This window comes from Abrus precatorius, unplaced genomic scaffold, assembly GCF_003935025.1.
Source record: "Abrus precatorius isolate BTA unplaced genomic scaffold, Abrus_2018 Scaffold8, whole genome shotgun sequence".
Classification (NCBI taxonomy): Eukaryota; Viridiplantae; Streptophyta; class Magnoliopsida; order Fabales; family Fabaceae; genus Abrus; species Abrus precatorius.
In genome coordinates, this window is record NW_020874428.1 from 18474503 (window position 1) to 18492616 (window position 18114).

General features: G+C 26.2%; 2 protein-coding genes across 2 annotated transcripts; one reads left to right on the forward strand and one right to left on the reverse strand.

The window, feature by feature from the left end:
* Window positions 1-236: 236 nt before the first annotated feature.
* Window positions 237-2473, reverse strand: LOC113848445. The gene is made up of 5 exons (XM_027477960.1): window positions 2283-2473; window positions 2085-2153; window positions 1875-1957; window positions 1267-1466; window positions 237-354 (listed from the first exon to the last, which is right to left on the reverse strand). Exons 1-5 carry the CDS (start codon window positions 2471-2473, stop codon window positions 256-258), a joined length of 642 nt encoding a protein of 213 aa, XP_027333761.1. The 3' UTR covers window positions 237-255.
* A 4454-nt stretch (window positions 2474-6927) lies between these two features.
* On the forward strand, window positions 6928-8603 carry LOC113847030 (RING-H2 finger protein ATL54-like). The gene has a single exon (XM_027475860.1). It carries the CDS (start codon window positions 6980-6982, stop codon window positions 8162-8164), a length of 1185 nt encoding a protein of 394 aa, XP_027331661.1. The 5' UTR covers window positions 6928-6979; the 3' UTR covers window positions 8165-8603.
* Window positions 8604-18114: the final 9511 nt, after the last annotated feature.

The window sequence follows — 18114 nt, forward strand, 5'->3', positions numbered from 1 at the left end:
TGCTTTTGTCGTATTCTATATTTATTTTCTATGGATGACTGATAAGCTTCAATGCGATCTGAAATGAGTTAAAAGAGAAATGGAAAGAAAATGGTAAAAAATATTTTTTTAAAAATATATGTACGTAGTATGAAGGTAAGAAATTAAAAGAGATATGAAAAAAAAATCAGAATATTATGTATAATGGATATTGAAAATGTCGCGTTGATTTTTCTGATATATGAATGTCACATTGCTCTGGAATCGTGTTTTTCTCTACTTCTGATCTTTTGCATCTGTATTGGGCATGATAGTATTTTTCTGATGAGTGGTTGATTCAACGAAGGACTCAAACTCCTTTTCCATGTTCTCAATCTGCAAGTTAACCCAAATTAGTCATCATGACTTACTCAAATCTGTGACCAAATCACGAGTATCAAAGAATAAATATTTGCAATTTGCCTTCAAAAAGAAAATTTAAACTGATTCTGAAAGAAAGTATCTATAGCAAGTTAATATTATTATTGGCTCGAAGGAAGGAAATCTGAACATGCAAGGCACCTCGTTCGAAAATTGACTGAGGCAACTTCCATATTGAAGATTAATTCCACATATTAAAGACTAAATATATACATAGCAATTAAGGAGAGTTCTTCAAAATTAATAGCTAAATTGTAACATTGTGATTAATTATAAGGCTGACTCAAACCATAGAATAGAAACTGTAAACACGCGGTTGCGTGAGAAACATATCAGATAATTCCCCTTAGACCTAACTATTTCGCCACAATTTGCAGCTAATTGAGACGAAATATCAATGCATTTGTTTTCTTCAATTTCCTTTTTCATGTCCCGTACGTAAGTTATGGTTCAGATCATTTTTATTTTTATTTTTTGATAAAGTTTAGATAATAATTTAGAATGTTCGTTTATGCTCTCTTTAAAAATACTTGTCATAAATTTTACAATTTTTATTAAATTTTATTTTTTTTAATTATTCAAATTAATTAAAAGGAAAATTAATAATATATTTTATATTTTTAACATATTAAATATTTGTCCCTATTTAAGAATTCATTTAACTGCCAAACGGTATCCCAATCCTTACCCTGTAAAATGGGACAATCCACGTTTGATAAAGAATTAAGACCCACTTTTTTAAAATAAGTGATGTTCTTAAAATAAGAAATTATCAGAACAATTGGATCATACTTTTTAACAAATTGAGATGAAAAACCAGTGAAAAATTATCATTAATGATGGTCTAATAGAAATAGAGATGAAAACCTTTTCTAATGCATCTTCTGCATTTTGGGCATGCTTGTCTATATCTTTAGCTACTTCTTCAACAAATTCAGCTGTATCACGAAGTTTTCCCTCGGGAAGATGCTTAACAACCTCTTCTGTCACCTTCTCCACCCCCTCAGCCACTTCTTCTACAATGTCCATTATTCGATCTGCTTCTTCTATTGTTGTTTCAACTTTCTCTTTACAAACAAGCGAAAAAGCTTATTCCAAATGTATCCTTAGAGTACCATTAAAATATTTTATATTGGTTGAGAATATGGCTTTGACATTGTTTTAGTTATATATAGGCAATTTTTCTTTCAAAACTAGTTATAAAGAATCAATTAAATTTTTCTAATATGATATCAGGATGACTTAATGCTTAGGAAAAATGGTTCAAAGAAAAAGAACTAGGCATAAAAATATTGTACTTCTATAAGTCTTTAAGCTTGTAGGATTTGGATCGACCTGTACATAATTAGTTAAGAACATGACTAAGATATTCCATTCCTTATAAAGTAATGTTTTTCTCATAAGCTAGTTTTTGAGAGTTGGTATTCTACCAAGTCTGTTAACACAAATAAACAATAACATGCATTATTCTCCACCTTTCAGTAGTAGCAAAGGACCCCATTTGCCCCTCGTAAAGGATACGAGTATTGTGAATATTGTTCCCAGGATCCAAACTTTCCTGCCAGAGAGAATATCTCCTTTTCAAACTCTTCATCAATTGCAAATTCACATTAAACTAGAAGTGGGAAAAATTTCAAAATCCAATAATATCACATATCAGAAATTGGTGAGGAATAAGTAATTACCAATGACCAGGGGAAGGATCAACAGGAAATGGGGCTCCTGGTGTTGTGCTGGCATGAACAGCCATGTTCCTGCTGCATGAAGGGTATATATATATATATATATATATATATATATATATATATATAAGTAGCTCTTAAAGAAAATAATCCAACAGAAGCACAAGCATTTGCTACAAAACTAGGATTTTAATTACGTACGTTTTTCTTGTGGGGTCATTTTGAAATCTCAAGGCAAGGTTCTGTTCTAGAACAGAGAAGCCATTATGTTTGATTTTGGAGTTGAATCGAAGGCGATGAATAGGATGATCAACCTTTGAAGCTTGACATCTACAGAATGTCCCTACGGTTAAGCAAGTAAACTTTTGAGTAAAGGTTGTATTTGCCATCATCAATGCGCCAATCTAATATTCTCAACTATCAGAACAATTTCCTAATTAATGAGAATGCTGAGGCATTATATATATATATATATATGGTATGAGTTTGAATTTGTTATTTAATTTTCTTCCTCAGATATTCCCACATCGAGTAGAACCGAGTCTAAATTACCGAAATACCGTTATGCGTTAAAATGGAAACCCATCCTTCCAACAGTGTTTTCTTTTTTCTTTTTTCCTTATCTCAAAGTCATAATATGTTTGTCATGGATGCTTTAAAGTTCTAATTAAAACCTTATAATTCTGTGTAAAGTGGACATATAATCGAAGTTGTACTTAGTCAATATTCCATATCTTCATTCTTAATCGTCATCGTTTGCTGATGTCGTGTTTGAACATCTATTAAGTTAACAAGTGTGTACACAAAAAGTATAAATAAATATACGGATAGAATAAGATTACATTGAACACTTGTATTACTTAATCAATTCAATCGTTTGATTTGAAGGTCATTATTAAGTAGATAATTGTATATAAATGAGTTTAAATAAATGAAATTTATACGAATTTCTAGTAAAGTAATCACTGCATCGTGTATTAAGATTGATTATGAAATGTTATAACTTTAGTTATATGATTTTTTTAATGTGTATTTAAGAACATATTATAAAAAATTGTGATATTTTTTATTGAGAAGCAATAAATTTAAACTAGTAAAATTAAATTATGTTTTTAATACAAAAATAGATTATTTATTATTTTTTTATGTGTCATTTAGCACACATAAAAGATTTTCTTAATTATAAATTACCCTTTAATTAATTGTTTATATATTGATTAACTGTCTGTTAAATATTTTAACAAAAATCCTGAATTCACCTTTCTTCTGTTAGTTATTAGTAACTTATATGTTATAATGGTAACAAAATCATTTGAGTTTTCAAAATGGGCTGGGCTTAATGATTGAACTTAAATAATTCTACAAAATATGTGAATTGGATAAAAAAAATTCAAACTCTTTCGTAACCTGCTGGCTTAACGTCTAACTATTTCAACAAGGCATTGTTCATTATTTGCACACTCTCTAAGTTTTTATGCTTAGCTTGATTAAATTCTAATTATCTTTATTTTTGAAATGTTAATTGTACTTTTAGTCCTTCTAGTTTAGACTATCTGAAATTTTAAGGAATTAAAAAAAGTAAGATTAGTGAAAAAGTTTTAAGATTTAAAAAGTAAAAAAAAAGATGAATGAATAATTGATAAAATTTTAAGGATTTTTTAAGGTAATAATTGATATTTTGGTTGATTATTTTGAATAGATAACAGTTTAATCAATTTAATTTGTAAAATTTTTAGTAGAAAATTATATTTTAAGAATTTTAAGTAGAAGAAAAAATTTATGAGAAGACTAAAAGTTATCATTTTCACTAATCTAAGTCCTAAAAGTTATCAGCAGGAGCGGTAAACGAACCAATTAGTTTTTGGCCCAATTGCAATTAGGCTAAATGTTAGCTTGGGTTTGACTGAGCAATGCTAGAACAATATACAAAATTAATTAGGAGAGAAGCTGACATAAAAAAGAACCTCTCCTTTTTTTCTTATTCTGGGATTGAAATAACAGGTAATTTTACGTTTTTCGATCAAGAAATCTGGTTTATGAGCCCAAAATTAACACAACAAAATCATGTTTTTATTTTGTTTGGATCATGGAATAACAGAAAATGGCCCCTATTTGAGAGTGCTGGGCTTCCATAATAAGAAAAAAAACAAACAGATTTCGGCTGCTTATTCAATAGGTGACTTTCCTTCCGGTCCAATTTTTTTTTTCACACACAAAAGTTTTGGTAAATACACGGAGAAAATTGGAACGGATATATAAATTAATTACTCTTTACATATTTGAAAAAATGTTATAAAATATATATTTTATCTCTTAAACTCATTCCTATGATCAAAATTTTAATTTTAAAAAGTTATTTCCTCCCTTATTAGTTTTTATTTATAGTTTCCACTAACTTTCTTTAGTAAATACAAATAAAAAATTATAAAAATTATAAAATATCTTATAATAAATATTATTAGTGAAATTAGGGCTAACGTGACAAAAAAAATTTTAAAAAAAAATTTACTAATTTATTTTAAAAAATATTTAAAAATAAAAAATATGGATAAATTGGCTTTGAAGGGTTGGCTGAGGATAATTTTTTGGAGGCTTTTACTTACATTCTATAATGCATCGGAAAGAAAAAGAAGAGTTGACAGATTATGAAATTGCTCTCTTAAGACTTTTTTTTCTTTCTATTTTTGGTCTCATCCACACTTTGCTCTTTGTTTTTTTGGAAAAATAATTTGTTTAAGATTTAAGTTTTTTTAATATTAAAAAAATAAGTTATTAAAATAATATTTATTAAAATAATTTTTTATTTAAAAAATAATAATTTTAACCATAAATTATTTTAAAATTTTATTTTTAATTAATTAAATTTATTTTATACAATGATTTATAATAAAAATATATAAATTATTGTATAATTTGTACGTTATAAAATCGTAAGATATCAATTTAGTTATACTAGTATGTATATGAATTATCGTACATTTTATTGATATGAAATAATATTTTTTTATTTTAAAAATTAAAATAATTTTTAAAATCCATATTTATTTCATTTTTATTTTTTTATATATTCTATCATTACATATTATATATTTATAAAATTAAATTTTTCTTCCTATATTTTTAGAATAGCTAAATAAAATTATTTTAATGCCCTCAAATGATTTAGTCTTATTTTAATATATACATTTAAAAAAAGTTTTATGTTAATTTTTTTCTTATAAGCTTTCAATAAGATTATTCCTTTCAATTTTATATTTTCTCAAAAAAGTTTTTTTTAAATTATATAGTCATTTTTTTTATTGTACCTAGAGAATCAAAACTCATTGAGTCTAACTGAGTCTAGTATAATTAGACTTTCTAACTTAGATCTAGTTAAGCAAATTATTTTTAAAATTTTTCCTTTAAAAATTTTGTGGAGAACTCTTTGGATTTCTGTGTTATTTTTATTTGTTTCGATATTAGCTTCAAATGAGGCAACTTTTGTATAAATTTTAAATTTCATTTAGAAAATCAAAATTAAAAGGTGCTGAGATATGAAGAAGAAAGAAAGAAAAAAATGTTGTATGGTGTGTAGAGATCAAGACAGATCGCTATCTCAAGCCGCTCAGCATCGTTTCGTTGAATTTGATTGTAGCATTGAAGACGATTTCTGAATTCACCAAACTTTAAGATGGGACATGGTCATCCTGATAAGGACCCTATACCAATAACTTTCGGAGCAGTGATAAATTATTTAATTGACTTTGAAAATATGTAATGATGGTTTTATTTAAACTTAAGTGACAGCATTTTAATTTAATTATTGCAAAGCCTATTAAGTTCAGATAAAGCCACACAGCAGTTGGTGTAAGCTTTTCGTAGTTAACATTATTCTAAGATTGATAGCGATCCTTTCTACTTCTATAATATACTAAATCAATGAGGTAGTCACTAAGAACTACCATTAATCTTTTTATTATAACATTTTTGAAAATATTTTTCGGTACATAATTTTGAAAGGAAATCACTACCCTGTCTTAGTAATATTAGGGATAAGTTGTCAATTGAACGTTGATTTTACAATAAATATTTAAAATCATACTAAATACAAGGAGTTTTCCAGCAATATTATTTATGGTACCATACTTGTGAAAAAGAAAACATGGATATTAGAATAATACAAAATGTAAAACTCATTAATGAAAGCAATATATATATATATATATATATATATATATATATATATATAAAATATTTATTTTTATATTGTTTAATTCTGTAATTTAATTGTATAAAATCTTAATATAATGAGTTTATCTAGTTTTATTTTATATATTATCAAGCCTTTATCGAGTTGAGTTTGATTTAAACAAATAATTAACTTTATTAAAATTTTAAATCAGGGACAAAAGTAAAACATATCCCATCAGTCTCATGAACACCGCAATTTGGATTGGATGGAAAATAGATCAAGAAATCATTATTCGTTACGGGAAGCAAAGAAATTGCAAAAGGTATTGCATGAAAATGAACAAAGGCTTTTCTGTCACCAGTTTACTCGACGAAAGTGCAAGATTAGGAACAAGTTGGACAGGGACAAATGATGATACCTGAACTACCTGAAATTTTCTTTAGGTGAGGTCTGAACCACTCTAATTAGTTACTTGTTAAATAAACCAACCAAACAAAAAACCTGTAGAGAGATACAGAGGTTCTTTCGAACTTACAATCGATCACCAAACACAACAAACACATAGGAATCTCCTAAACCTTGGAAAGAGACATCAAAACAAAAGAAAACCATTCCTTCTCTTTTAATCCAAAGAAAATCCACCTCACGCTTCTCAGTAACAACCCCATTCTTCATTTTCTTTCTGTCCACTTGTGTCCCTAAGTTTCTTCATAAAACACTCATTCCAATGGAGATTAAACACCGAAAACTCTTTCCTTCAGACACAACCACAAACCAAACCCAAGATTGTTATGGCTTTTGTGACCCAGCGTGTCCTTACAACTGCTACTCTAACCCAGATTACTTCTTCTCTCCACCACCACCACCATCATCTATTTCAGAACACTCGAATCAAGTTAACCACATATCCTCCTACTTGATCATCCTTGTTACTCTATTCACAGTCATTTTTCTTGTTGTGGCTTTCTATGTGATCAAAGTGAAGTGTTATGCTGATTGGTGTGGCTGGAGATTCAATGGGTCAGTTCCTTCTCAAACAGACAACACTGAGGAATTTCTCAATGAGAACCAAGTTGATCACCCCGTGTGGCTCATCACCACCGTTGGTCTGCAACAATCAATCATAAACTCGATTACAGTTTGCAAGTATAAAAAAGATGAAGGGTTGATTGAAGGAACCGAGTGTTCGGTGTGTTTGAACGAGTTTCAAGAAGAAGAGACCTTAAGACTTTTGCCAAAGTGCAACCATGCGTTCCACATCCCTTGTATTGACACGTGGTTGAGATCACACACCAATTGCCCGCTTTGCCGTGCTGGTATTGTCTCTAGCAATGTGGCTCCTGATTCAGCCACGTCGAATTTCGCTTCAACGGAGCAAGAAAATGCAAACTTCGCTAGAAATCATGAGACCCTTTTGGAGAATTCGATTAATGATGGTGAGTTCAGTAGCAACATGGTTATCAATGTGGCCATGGAAAGCAGAACAGGTACAGGGGAATCAAGTGAAGGACTTGAGTTCATTGATGAATCAAATTATAAGGAGAGAGTTAATGATTCAACGGAGAATCAAATAGAGAAGGGGTCTGTCTCAAGTGATTCTATATTGGAGGAAAATTCTTGTTCTACAGAATCTGAAAGCAAATGCAATCATGTTGTTGATCATGTATTGGGTGACAGTGACACACAGTTGCACATGGTTAATCTTTGGAAGCAAAAGCAAGATGGAGATTGCTACTCAAAAACGTATAAAAGTATGCGTCGTTCCTCAATTGAAGAATGTTTACACATGAGCCCGGTGTCTATGAAAAGGTCATTCTCCTGCAATGGAAGGATTCTATCTTCTAGAGGTTACGTTAGTCTAAACTCTAGACTCAACTCCTCCTCATTAGAATTTTCAATCGGTCAAAGATGAAGTTAGCGTGGCGTGAGATAATGAGAAGTGATTATTAGGGGACATATTTTTTGTTTCCTTGATGGTCAGGTTGGAGTTTAATCATGAAATTTGTGAAAGAAAAAGAGATCAATTTTAATGAGGTTTTGATTGCGAAGAATAAAATTTTAGTTGTAGTTGAAGTTTTACCAAAATATGACTCTGCTTGTATGTATGTATAAAAAATCACGATGTCCAGTGCCAGGGCAGAAAAGTTTGTTCCCACGAAAGGGAACGAGGTGCATTAAGTACTCGATCTTTTGCTTCTACATTGTGCATTTGTAAAAGCTTGATTTTTCTCTATTCGAGATCATAACTTAGTAGATTTTCGATTCTGAACTTTCCTTTCCTCCCCAAAATGATATTGTGATCTGATAAACTATCATAGTCCTCCATAACACAATGGATATGTTACCGCATAACCAGCTACCTATGCAATTGAAGTGGAACAAAATAATTTGTATTGATGCAGTTGTTCATCGTCTGTGATTCTTGTGTTACATATCAAGAAATCCATGTTTTAACTTTTAATTGCAGTCTTATTGCGCTTTTGAGTTGATACGAGCTAATTGCAACCAATTTGTTGGGCAATTACAGCCAAATATTGTGCGGTTGACGAGACCAAGATATTCTGGTCGCATCAGGGATGTGATGAGGTTCATCGCCTAACATTTCAAGTTTCTGTTTACAAGAGGTAATTAAATTTTAAACCATTTAAATTATATTAATTAAATTTTATTATTTTAAAGTATTTTACTGGGATAGAATCATTGAATTCCCTTTGTTTCAAATATTCTTGTTTAGATAAAGTCATTAAATTACTTGCATTTAAAAAAAAAATTATTATTATATTTAACAAAATAATTAAAAATGTAAAATTAAATTATTAAATTAACCATACCTAAATAAAAATATGAAAGAAACACACAATAAATAAATAAAAAGCAAGTCTAAATTCTCGCTCTTTTGTTTAGGTATTTAAAATTCTTTAATTTTAGTATATTAAAAATTTCACTAAACTTTTTAAAATTTTTAAAATAAAATATTCCAAACAACAAATTTTAATTCATAAAATTATAATTTTTTAAAATATAAATTATTTACTTAAAATATTTCATTTAAGTTCCATGACCATCCAAGATATTATGTCATAGCAACTATCTACTTCTATCACCACTTGCATTCATTTCATTCCCAACATCGCTACTGCTACCGTTACCATAAATTGTTACCTTGAGCGTTATTAGTATAACTATAATCACCACAATTAATTGTTACTTTTAATTTTATTTTTTAAACTATCTTACTTCTACTACTATTATTAGTCATTTATTTTTATTTTTACATATTATAAAGTAGAATAAAAGTTGTATTAAAAAATAGATTGCAAGTTATAAAAAAATATCCTCAGTAATTTTAATAATCAGATTTATTAATATTCATAGAATAGTACATGGGTTTGGATGAAATTCTTTGATCTTAAAGAAACCTATAAGTTTTCGTGTGAGGAGTTATTTCTCGGATTCATTTAATCATTAATAAAGTGATTATTTTAAGAGAAAAGCGGACAGAAACACTGCTCAAAGAATCTTGCTGAAATCAATACATATAAGTCTATTTGTCATCCACAGCACCTGAAATTAGAAACCTTTCGTTATTGATTTGATACTAACAAATAATTAGAAAAATGGGTTTTCAATCTTGAGATTCAAATGTGTAAGTTGAGTAGAGCAATGGGTAATTAATTTTACATGAGTTAGGAGAAAAAGTTTACTCTATGAAAAGTTAATAGAACCAAAAACGCTCACAGGGTTAAGTGAGCTAGGACTATATCATGAACTAACTACTTTAAATAATATTATAATTTATTAAAAATATTTATTTTTTGTAATATTTATTATTATAAATTTATAAATAAATAAAATTACTTAAAAAATAAATAAAAATAATTAAATTTGTATAATATTAAATATTTAGAATAAATTATTGTTATCAAATAATATTAAATAAAATATTATAATTTATTATTAAATTAAGTTACATATTTATCTTACTTTTATTTATATTATTGATAATTATTAAATTATAATAATATTTTTTATTTATTTAATTTTACAAATAATTTATTAGTACATTATTTGAATATTAACCATAAATTTTTTCACATTTTAATATCCTTATATTATTATTCTTTATTTATTTATTTTTATACAATTATTTTAGAAATATCATATGTTCAATAAATATTTTTTAAAGTAATACTAGATACACAAAATTAATAACAAAAAATAATGCTAATTAAATTTGTTAAGTCATCCATTGTTCAAAAATTTAAATGCAACACTGTCATTATGAAAAGGTATAGAGATACTTAATATTACAAAATTTATAAATATACATAAGCAATTTATAAACTTAACAAAAAAATTTACAAATTTAAATTTTATTTCATCTTAATTTAATATAATTTACTTTTAAAGTGAAATAATTTAATTTGATAGAATTGATAATTTTTTTACATTTTTTATATTTAATATATTTTGAATTAATTTTAAATAAAATAATTTAATAAAAATGTTAAATAAAACATGTATCTTTTAATAAAAAAAATTTAGTAAAATAGTTATTAATTACTTTTTTAAAAAATGACTAATCCATCTCTAACTTATATATTTTTTTATATAGAATTAAAGTAAGTCTATGACATACCAGATTTAAAAAAATATGATAAAAATTCACACAACAAAATTTCTTTGATCAAGTCTTCAAAAGATACGCTAAATACAATGAAGATGATCACAAGCTTTTGAAATAGAATCCTAATCTTCAATGAAAACATTTTTAATCATAAAAAAAAATCAAAAACACATTATAATCATAAAAAAAAAAAAATCATAAACAGAAAACAAAATTATCAATACATTGCAAGGAAAGTACTTTTAAAAATATCATATGGTCAGATAAATATGACTAAATTTGATTTTAGTTGTCGTAATTACACTTACTATAAGCGGTAACTTTAAAAATTAAAATTTAAACATAACAAAAATTACTGTTAATTTTATTTAATTTGGCAAAAAAAAATAATTTTTAAGAAAAATAAAATTATAAAACCAAAATCGAGTTTGAAATTTTATTTTGTTTAAGGAAATGTGAAGATTGAACCCATAACACACTTAATGTGCCCATCCTAAGATACCTTAAAATTAATTGCACGAAATATAATAATTTAAACATATTATTTTATTCCAATAAAATAAATCATAACATAAAACTACAACGAATAACAATAAATTAAGTTTTACATTCAAAGCAAAACATTCAATACGTATAAGTAATGAAAAAACAAAAAGACAGTGTAAAAAAAAATTTACAAATTTAAGATATTGAACCAAATATAAAATAAATACATGGATTAAAAAAAATTCAAATTTTGGCTTATGTAAAATAAAATTTGTACCAATGTATTTAAAATGCGGTGGAAAACGTAATTATAAAATTTAAGAGTAAAAGATACGAATCGGTTGATTTTAATTTTATTAAAATAAGACAAAACAAAATAAGATGAATCCGTCTTAAATGTAGGGTTATCAAGAGGTATCCCTGATTAATTGAAAAACAGAATTAACAAGTCATCTTACTAATTTGACTCTTTTTAATGAATATATATATATATATAAATTTAGGATTGTCAAACAGTTACAACTTATCTTTAAATAATTTAAAAATAAAATTAATGAGAACCTTAAATAAATTAAATCCTTTGAACATAAAATATATATCTATAAAGTGAACATATTTATTTAAAAATAAAATAAGCGTGTATAAGGATCAGTAAATGAATAAATTTACACGACATGCAATAATAAAAATAATACTAATAAGAATAAGAGTAATAATCATAATAATAATAAGACAAAATTAATATAATTTAAATTTTATTAATTTAATCTATTTAAAAATCTTATAACTTTTTCTCCTAAAAAAATTAAAATGCATCACAATTTAATCAATTTTAAATTTATAGTTTAAATAACATTTATTTGAATTTTTTTATTAAAATATATTTTTTAATAAATTGTACCTTTTCTTGTTTTTCTTTTCAGAAAATTCAACTACTATTGTTATAAGAATTTAAAAGAATTATCTCGATATCAAATAATAGTAAAAATAAAGTTAAATAATTTTTTAATTTTGGTGAAAGCAAATGTAAAACAACTTGTAATTTAACACTTAATAAAAAAGTAAAGAATGAAAAGATTTAAAAGATTAAGACAAATTAATAAAGCATAAAAATAAATTTTAAATTATATATACTAATTTTATTTTAAATTAAAAATATCCATTTAATTCACATAAAACTTATTTTTTGGAATAAAAATATTACAAGAGATAGATTTGTAAACTTACAAAGCACACAAAAATGAATAGAAGTTGATAGACACTCATGTTATAAAAGTGAATTAAGTGAGTAATAGATGCTTTTTTAAAAAAATGAGTTTACAGCCGTCTCAAGCGTACCAAAGAGCTCTTAAATATGTTTCTTTATGCTTTGCAGTGTCCATAAATTATAAAGTTCCATTTTCATCTCTATGTCGTGTTCTAAATTTGTAAATTTATGGAGCACACTTGTAAAAAGGTCTTTTTGAGAAGGGATCCTCCATTCTTTTTTCTTATTCTTTGGAGAAGGTTATCCCATTTCTAAAGTACCAACACATAAAAGAAGGAAAAAGGCCCTTTCCTCCATCTTTACAGCTCCTCTTTTTTATAAACCTTGTGCAATATAACTCTAGTTTCACAAGAATTTTCACAGCTTTTAACTATTTATGGACATTGTTATTTTCATAGATCAACTTTCGTAGTTCCGTTTTGAGATATCTTTTTGCCACACAAAAAGATTAAAGTGATGCACAGTAAAAAGACATTTGTCCTTAACTGATGGGACAAAACTTTGTTTCACTGCATATTCTCATAGGAGATTTTTATTGTAAAATTATATAAAATAAAAAAACCTAAATAGACCTAGGGTCTATTTAATTACCCAAATAGAACCAAATCCCTGTAGATGAAATTTGGCCACCCAGAATTTGGTTCAAGGGAACCGAATTCTGAGTTAGCTTTTTTTTTTTTTTTTAAATTTATTTTATATTTTTATAAAATAAAATAAATATTATTATTTAAATTATATTTATATATTTATATTTTTAAAATAAATATTTATAATATGTTATTCTAATAAATATTTATAAATATTTTGTTAGTTATATATAATAAAATAAGTTTTATTATTTGAATTATGTTTATATTTTTATATTATTTAAAAATAATAATAATATTTATTTTAAATGTTTATTAAAATTTATTTGACATATTTAAGATAATAAATAATATTTTTATTTTTCTTATTATATTATTTAATATAATTTTGATTTTTTGAAAATGATATTAATATTATATTTTTAGTCCAACAATGTTTGACTAAGAGGAAATGTGTGACACATATCTCGGTATCGTGTCAGTTAAGAGAGAGTCACTTATTAACTCTGCTAAAACTGAAGTGGCTGAGAGACAACATGTTATCATTACCAGAAGAATCATCTAAAGAAGAAGTTCACACCCATTGTAGGGCTTATATACTAGGTTTAATTGGAGATGTTTTAATGTCTGACAAAATAGGCAACAAAGTACATCTTATGTATTTAGCTTTATTAACTAATCTTAGAAGAACAAGACGATATAGTTGGGGTTCTGCTTGTTTAGCTATGTTGTACAGGAAAATGTGTAGTCACAGAAGTTGGTAGCAAAATAATGGGTAATTGCTTATTACTATTAATGTCTTGGGCATGGTATCACATGCCATATATTGCGTCAATTTCTAGTAATCCATCAACATACTCTCTTGTGTGCAGATGGAGCGAGGGTAGAGTATTAAACTTTGGAAATAAACCTCACAATGATGTTATAGGGTACAGATCAATGTTTGATCACATTCAAGCTAATCAGGTAATTCTTCATATTTATTTTCTTATCTTTTACACATCATCTTAAGCAACAAAGTTAAATTTATTTTTAGTTTTTATGAGCGACATATTAAGACTTGCAAACATCAATACTCATGGAAGCATATGGAGATGTCCAACTGTGGACTTCATGTACCATCATCCTTTGTTTTACAATTGTTAAATGATATCAAACAGATAAAGTCAAATTAAAGTTTCGTTTATTCCAAGAAGTCTCTTCTCTACTGAATAATTTGAATGACCTCCACAAAATTGACATGAGAGGAAGACATAATGAAAATTAGGTTATAAGACATGTTCAATGAATCGAGATATGAAACAACAGACATGAGCTGACAATAACAGGTCATCTAATGTAAAGCCCATTGTGTTACACACAAAAATAAATAGAATAGTACATTGCCAATGTCATCTATTTTCTATCTGTGCCACCACTACTACAAGATCCAAGGAGAAGCGACCAACAACTAGGGACTACCAACACATTTAAAATCGGTACAACTTCCACACCGTCGTAACACGAAACTGCATCAATTCCTCTGAACATTACGCCAGAAACAAACATAATTAATACAAGACATTTGTTTACAACATCGGAAGATTTTTTCTACAAACTTATTTGGAGTTAATTTTATAACTCCATCTTCAGTACAAACTTACATGTAGTCTTTTTACCAACTGGATTTTGCTAATGAACATGATAATTTATCAAATGCATTCCAACAACTAAACCTTTATAATGATCCAAATCCTCAACAAGTTCATCTTGAAATCACAAAGCAACAACCATAACGACAAAATTCACCACATCACAAACGTCGCTCTCGTTGTGGAACTAGCTACTATTACAGAAATAGTTAATTATTAATGTTATTATGAATTTGTTATCCTTTTTATTAATGCATTTTGTCTTCATCAATGTTACCTTAGTAATATGAAAACGTTAATTTCAAAATATTTATCTCAAGTATAAATAATTAACTTATAATTTAATATTTTATTTACTTTTTTTAAAAAAAAATAATTCTCAAATAAAATTTATTAAAAATTATAATATTAAATAATGTCATTTTTAAAAAAAATAATTTAACTAAAATAAAATTTTTATTCAAAATATCATTTTATCATACTAATATTTAAAAATATTAAGTCAAAATTACATATTTAAATAAATAAATAAATAAACAGAATAATATTTAATATATTTATTTAATTTTGAAAAATATAATTATTATTCTCTGAGTATAAATAATTTAAGCATTAACATTATTATCTAAAATAATCTACTTATTATTTAAATATTTTAATTAGTTTTTAAAAATTATCTAAAATAATTTACTTATTATTTAATTATTTTAATTAGTTTTAAAAATATAATTATTATTGTTTTCTAAAAATATTATTTATTATCTTAAATATGTCAAATAAATTTTAATAAACATTTAAAATTAATATTATTTTTATATTTATTTATTTTTACATAATATAAAAATATAAACATAATTCAAATAATAAAACTTATTTTATTATATATAACTAACAAAATATTTATAAATATTTATTAGAATAACATATTATAAATATTTATTTTAACAAAATATAAATATATAAATATAATTAAATAATAATATTTATTTTATTATATAAAAATATAAAATAAAATTTAAAAACAAAAAAAAAAGCCAACTCAAAATTCAGTTTCCTAGATGACCAAATTTCATCTACAAGGTTTGAGTCTATTTGGATAATTAAATAGACCTTGAATCTATGTGAATATTTTTTTTTTATAATTTTACTGTAAAAATCTCATTCCCATAGTCCAAAAGCTTTCAGCCTCAACGCACTGCTCAGAACATATGATGCCGATTTCTTAAGCGTCTCTGTCCAATGAACACTTTGTCTTTCTTCTCTTCTCATTTCACTTCAATTCTTTTCAACGCATGGACAATGTTCTTTTTGTTGTACCTAGTCTTTAATCTTCTCAATATTAACCTTTCTCATCATTCTTCGATTCCAATTTCTTATCTCCCTTTCTACTTTTACCCCCCTACTATGACAGTTCCCAAAACTTAGAAGTACGAGTTTGTCGCTGGTAGTAATTCTATCCAACAGAAATATAATTGTGTCCTACAGCAGTGGTAAAAAAATTATTAATATTACATTTGCAATTGACATTATTATTAGTTTATCTTGATCAAGTTGCGCGCTTAATGAAAACAAAAAGTGACTTCCTTTTCAAATGGTGATATGAAATCACTGAGTTTCAATATTTTGTTGAAGTAGATTATTATCTGTTGTAAATTGTATCTCAAAATAGGATTTTTTTAGCTCTTTAATTCATTTATAAAACTTTTAGATAACTGATAAACATTGTTTTGGTGAGTAGATAATTGATAGACATACATTTTTTTAATTTTTTTTGGAAAAAGAAACATAATTTGACATAGAAGATCTGTTAATTATGTGAAATAAAACTCATGTGGACGAAGCTCACTTCTGACTAATTTATTAAGGGATTTAATTTTTTGGGTTCTCTTATTTGCATTATTAATCTTTATTCAATGTTGTTGATTTTTACTTCGGTGGTTATTCTCGAATATGAAAACTAATTTTTAAAAGTTTATGTTGTATATTTTTAGAAATAATTTTCTGAAAAATTTTCAAGCTGTCCCGTTGTATTTCTCACAAAACAAGAAAACTAGAAAAGTCACCTTATCTATAAAAGATTGCTTAAATAACAGTCAAAATTGATCATACCGGTGAAGAAGTTGACGTCCATGTTAATGAAGACGAGATTTTTTGAAGGAGATAAAGGATGTTTAAAAAAAATGATATGGGAAAAGAATAAAGGAAATACGAGTAATTTGAGAAAGAAAATAAAATTCAAAGAAGCTAGCTGTATTAAAAAAAATTGACGGTAAAATGCAATGACCATATTTCGGCCTGAAATGCAAGAGAGGTTTTTCTTATACGGATCAGTTGATTTTGTTTCGAACAACTAACGATCAGTTGATGGGCTAAGTCCTAAACTCATTTTTCTAACACTGAGGCGAAGGACAAAAGGCCTATTCCTGGGCCTAGTTCAGAGTTCAAACAGAGTACTTGTTTATGACCAAAAACAGAATTAACCAGATGAGAAAAATAAAAAATAACTATCTTATCTAAAGTAAAAAAATAAATAAATGTGTAAACTGAAAAAATGAGACTTTATTTATCTCTAATTTGAATTAAAAAATTTATAAACATAATCAACTTAAAATTAATAATGAAAGTTATCACTTTCTCACTTTACACATTCACTTGGGTGAGTTAAATCCTTTTCTTCTGCACAATACTGTTTGAACATGTTTTAGAATTTTAGACACATGGTTTAATTAATTTTATTTTTCATGAAAAAGTTAATTTTTTTTTCTTTTTGTTAGATACAATAAATGTTACTATAACTGAAATAAATTGAAAAGGATCACTATTACTTTATTCATCTCTAATAATTTATTGAAAATATAAAGGTAAAGTAGAACCGTAGAAGTCACGTTTCAACCTAAAGAAGTTGAAATAAGTAACATAGATGCTTCAGCTTCAGAGCACAGATTTGATGAAGTCTTTGGAGCACGAGTACTAAATTTTAGGCTCCATTTCAAATGGAAAACTATAATTCACATGGAAACTAGCGATTTCATTTTTTTTTCTTCGAAAAAGTTGCATTATTTCATTTTCACTTTGCGCTCTAGCTTATCTTGTTAGATCCATTTGTCATTGCTTTCAAGCTGTGAGCTATGTGAATGTGCTGAGCATCTTCAATCGCCCATGATGATGACATTAAGTTGAAAGAGCAATAACATGTTTTTATTCCTACTTTAATATTTCTGTTTACTTTTGTTTATTTCAAGTTGTGCGTGCGATATATGTTGT